The 5,444-nt window shown below is 39.2% G+C and overlaps 1 protein-coding gene across 1 annotated transcript; it reads right to left on the bottom strand.

Moving 5' to 3' along the window:
• Positions 1–3,176: 3,176 nt before the first annotated feature.
• CXCL10 (C-X-C motif chemokine ligand 10) lies at positions 3,177–4,863 on the bottom strand. Its single transcript, XM_008069067.1, has 4 exons — positions 4,737–4,863; positions 4,063–4,189; positions 3,737–3,826; positions 3,177–3,297 (listed from the first exon to the last, which is right to left on the bottom strand). The coding sequence occupies exons 1-4, from the start codon at positions 4,795–4,797 to the stop codon at positions 3,279–3,281; spliced, it is 297 nt and encodes a 98-aa protein (XP_008067258.1). The 5' UTR covers positions 4,798–4,863; the 3' UTR covers positions 3,177–3,278.
• Between the last annotated feature and the right edge of the window lie 581 nt (positions 4,864–5,444).

Below are 5,444 nucleotides of genomic sequence, written 5' to 3' on the forward strand. Positions count from 1 at the left end.
TTTGCCTTTTTAATGTAAGATAGAACTTATATTTTTAAAAATGAAAAGTGTGTGAGTCATATTAAAAAATAAACCCTCGACCAGGAGTGGTGGTTCATGCTTTTAATTCCAGGTAGGAGGATTGTTTGAGCCCAGGAATTCGAGACCAGTTTGGGCAACATAGCGGGACCTTGTCTACACACACACACAAACACACACACACACACACACACACACACACACACACACACACACACACACACACACACACACTTCAGCTGGGAGTGGTGGCATGTGCCTGTAGTCCCAGCTACTTGGGAGGCTGAGGTGGGAGGATCACTTGAGCCCAGGAGACTGAGATGTGGTGAGCTGTAATCATGCCACTGCACTCCTGCCTGGTCAACAAAATGAGACCCCTGACTCAAAAAACAAAACAAACAAAAAAACCTCTCATGTACCCACCACCCAGGTTAAAAAAAGTATGACTTTACCATAGTCTGGAAGTCCCTTGTGAATCTCTCCCTGATTTTATTCCCTTTTCTCCTCAGAAATAATCAGTCCTAAATTTTATGTAAATCAATCCTTTGTGTTTTGTTTGTTTTCACCAATCTGTCTTTACTTCTAAGTAACATGCTAAATTTGCTTGTTTCAAACCTTTATGATAAATGGATTCATGTTGCATGTATCCTTCTTTTGTGCAAGATTGTTTTTGAGATTCATCCATGCTGATATGTATAGTTGTATTTCATTTCTTTTCACTGCTGTGTAATATTCTGTTGAATAAACATACCTTAATTATCCATTTATAGACATTTGGATTGTTTTCAGATTTTTGCCATTACAAACAATGCTGCTATGACATTCTTATATGTGTTCCATGCAAGAATGTGTCTGTGGTATATATATAGTAGTAGAATTGCTGGAACATGTAGTATACACATGTTCAACTTTATAAGATAATGCCAAACTGTTTTGTAAAGTAGTCATTGCTATTTTTTTCTTTCACCGCCAGTGGAGAGGCATTCCTCATTGTCCTACATTCTTGATGATAGAATTATCTGACTTAAAAATGTTGCTGGTCTGTTGGTGTGAAATGGTATTCCATAATGATTTGAATGTACATTTTCTTGTTTACAAATGAGGTTGAACATCTTTTCATGTTAGGGGCTTGTGCCTTTTTCTTCTGTGAAATTCTTTCTTCTTCTTCTTCTTCTTCTTCTTCTTTTTCCTCTTCTTCTTCCTTCTCCTCCTCTTCCTCCTCTTCCTCGTCCTCTTCTTCTTCTTCTTTCTTCTTTCTTCTTTCTTCTTCTTCTCACTCTGTTGCCTAGGCTGGAGTGCAGTGGCTTGCTCACCGGCACTGCATCCTTGTCCTGCTGGGTTCCGGCGATCTTTCCACCTCAGCCTTCCAAGTAGCCAGAACTACAGGTGCGTGCCCCCTCACCCGGCTAATTTTTTTATTTTTTCGTAGAGATGAGGTCTCGCCAAGTTGCCTAGACTGACCTTGAATGCCTGGGCGCAGGCAATCCTCTTGCTTCTGCCTCCCAAAGTGTTGGGATGACAAGCATGAGCCCAGTCTGTGAAATTCTTATTCATTTCTATTTCCCAGTTTTCACCTGGTTTTCTGTTTTTGCCTTTTTTATCCACGGGAGTTTTTTGTGTATTCTGGGGACTAACGATTTGTCAACTAAATGTATTGCAAATATCTTCTTAGTAACTACTTGGATGTGGGAGGGGAGGGAGAAATGGCAATATGGAATTACTTCCAGGATTCTGGTTTGGGGAACTGAATGGATGGTGGCACAATTAAACTAGGACATGGAATAGAGGAGAAGAAACAGAGGGGCAAGGAGAATTTATTTAAGATATCATGGAGTTTAAATTTTCTATGGGATATTTAGGTGGAGATGTTTTATAGAAATTTGACTATAGGGCCAGGCGTGATGGGACACACCTGTAATCTCAGTTATTTGGAAGACTGAAGTAGGAGGATCACTTGAGCCCAGAAGTTCAAGGCTGCAGTGAGCTATGATTGTACCACTACCCTCCAGCCTGGGCTACAGAGTAAGACCTTGTCTCTAAAAAACTAAAAAAGAAAAAAAGAAATTTGACTATAGATGTTTGAAGCTTAAGCCAAGCTCTGTTATGCCACATCAGTCCTGCAGGCATCTTATATGATGGGCCTTTTAGAAGACTATAGTGGGAAGGAGTATGGTAATTCCCCAGCTCATTTGTCCTCTGTTCATTCCAACTCTTCTACCCACCCCAACTTCTCTGCTCATCCCAACTTCTCCTCTACCCATCTCAACTTCTCTACCCATCCCAACTCCTCTACCCATACCAACTTCTCATTCCATTCTAACTCCTGTACACATCCCAACTTTTCTACCCATCCCAACTTCTTATGTAGGCCATGAATTCTTCAATCTAACCTTCTTATGAAATAATTCTCCCAGTCAAATGACCCACAAGACACTTCATCTTAGTTATAATTACTTTATTATCTTTTTGGTCTCTCAACAGTTTAGATAATATTTCTTAATATTTCCAGAAGAGCACATTATTTTTATTTTTAAAACTCTCCAGCACATTTTCATTACATAACATGCAGAGCATATATTTATTAAAAAGTTTTCCTATTGCTCATTCATATGTAGTACTTACACAAGTTATTCCATATACACCGAGAACAGTATAAAAATATACATCTAAGAATTCAACTTTGTACAGTCTTTCATTAAATAATATTTACACAGACATTTCTAGCTTCCTGTATGTATTTGGAATTATGTGTATGTAACTGCTGAAAAACTATTGGCTCTTGGGAACATGGCAGTAGAAGCCCATGAAGTAAAGTTTGTTCTTAAAAAGTCAGATTGTATTATCACTTTGCATATCTTCTAGTTGTCTGAGATTCTGAGGGAAACTCAGATATTTACTTCTGATAAACCCAGAAGCCAAACGATCCCTTAATGACCCTTGGAAGATAGGAAAGGTGAGAAAAGTGTCAGTAGTAGGGCTAGGACTTGGCACATTCACTAAGAATTTAGCACCTCAGCATAGCTTGTGGTGTAGTGCCAGGGAAGAGTTATCCTCTGCAGTCCAGGCTGATGAGCTACCCCACCTTCTGCAGGAGTTGTAGCTGCTAATTTACTGACTGTGGTTGGTCAACCTTTAGGAGAACTGCAAACTAGCAACAATTAGGGCTTGACATGAATTCTGCATAGGGAAGTGATGGGAGAGGCAGCGTCTCTGTGGTCCATCCTTATCAGCACTGCGGTGAGTTTTGCTTCTCTCTGGGTTTAAGGCGAACGTTTAGACCTGCAAAAAGAGAAAAGGGGTATAAAAAGTGTGACACAAACTCTGGCTTCGAACTCTGGAACATATAGAGTTCACAGATAAAGATCCTCAGGTCAAGGATGTGATAAGCTTTCTTGCTGCTACACAATCACTGTGGATTTCAGGGACTGCTTTTTATTACGCCAGGAAAGACTTGGAGGAAATTTGGCAGTTTGGATAGTTGTAGCTCTGCCTCAAGGCTGAAGTGGCATACTGACACTTCTAGACAAGGAACAGGGTACTTTAGATACCTGCCACAAGATGGCACCTCAGCATATACATACATGGAGCTGGAGGAGGACATGGTGATAACAGACTTTTACGCCAGTGATTCCACAGCAAATCCCAATGCAAATATTTCTAACATCCCAAGATTGTTGTTTCCTAAAGAGCAGTTCTTCTGAAGCAACAGCAAACCTACCTTTCCTTACTGACTGCTTTCAGCAAATTCTCGACGGCCTTGGATTCTGGATTCAGACATCTCTTCTCCCCTGTCTTTTTCATTGTGGCACTGTAGAGGTAAATAGGGATGGTGATATTTAAAGCAATGTTGGGCTGATACAAGAGATGCAGTGCACAGTTCTGAGGTCAAACACTGAAGTCTCACTCTATGGGCTTTATTTTGCTATATGCACCCATTTAGAATCTTCCCAACCCCTTTACTAATTTTTTGTCATTATCATCACATGTTTAATACAGCGTATGATTACAGCCAGAGAAGTGATCATCAGGTGGGGTTCTACTCACATGATCTCAATATGTTGACATGATTGACTTGCAGGAATAATTTCAAGTTTTTCTAAGGACTTTGGATTAAACCGTTTTTTACTAATCTCGATGCAGATACAGCGCACAGTTCTAGACAGAGGCATTCCTGCAAGAAAAGCGACAGGTTCAGCAGGGAAGGTTAGCACAGTGTTTCATTTTAGGCATTGAATGTGGATTGGCTAGTTTTTAGTAGAACCTATATCCCCATGCCATCACTTAGTCACTTAATCTGAGAAGGAATGTATCCCATTATAACAGCTCTGAATGATTCAGTAGTTGATTATCGGGAAGAAAAGAATTGCACCTTTAAACATTATAAATTACAAAGTCATACCCTTAAGTACAGCTCGTGTGGTTAAATAGGCTTAGTTAGGTAAGGAGGTATTTGTGCCTCAACCTCTCTCCTCATTCCTTCACTTTTCCCTTTGTCCTCCCCTTTCCCCATCTCTCCTGTTCTCCCTCCCTCCTTCTTTCTTTTATTCTGCTTGTTTCTCTGACTTTACATACATTCTGTGACCAGAGGGACTTTCTCCTTATTTCTCTCTTATTTATAGCCATGCAATGCGATTTTACAAATAATTTCTGTATTTTTAGAATATATACCCACTCCTATTTCCCATTTTACAAATTCAGTATCCCTTAATGTTCCTTACCTTGAGTGCCACTCAGAGTCAGAAAGATAAGGCAGAAAATAAGAAGAGCACGTTGGTTCATGGTGCTGAGATTGGAGGTTCCTCTGCTGTAGGCTCAGAATATGTCTAAGCAGCTGAGGAGTGTCTCAAAAACGTGAGCTTAGCAGGCAGTATTTATCCACAAAGACACTTTCCCTCTCTAACTCTGATTGGATAACATTGCAGTTGACTCAGCAAAACCTGCTGGCTGTTCCCTGGGAAAGCCCCGTGTTGTGAAATTGATGACAGTATTTGTGTTTATTAGGGCCACCAAGTTATAGAATTTCTTTTCATCCACTTTTTTAAAAATAAGAGTGAATTAAGTTTCACTTTTTAAAACATGAACTGTTTCTTGAAAAATGGAACTTTATTGCATACAGAATTTTTTAAATGATAACTTAAAAAAATGGAGATTTAATTCTAAGTTTTCATCTTCTGGACAATAAAAATATCAAGTTAACCCTCAAGTCAAAGTCCTAAATACAATTTTTAAATGGATATGCCTTAATAATGTGTTCTGCATCCATCTTAACTTGCAGTAGTAAGGCATGAATAGGAATATTTTACATTATTTACTTTGCAGGTTTCAGAAGTATCATACTTGCTTATTTGATTCCCACAATAACCCTGTGAAAAAGGAAAGATATTTTCATTTTATAGATGGAAAAATAATCTTAGAAGTTGTACAGC

The sequence above is a fragment of the Carlito syrichta genome, unplaced genomic scaffold (genome assembly GCF_000164805.1).
Source record: "Carlito syrichta isolate Samal-C Ts95f unplaced genomic scaffold, Tarsius_syrichta-2.0.1 Scaffold311780, whole genome shotgun sequence".
NCBI classification, from domain to species: Eukaryota; Metazoa; Chordata; class Mammalia; order Primates; family Tarsiidae; genus Carlito; species Carlito syrichta.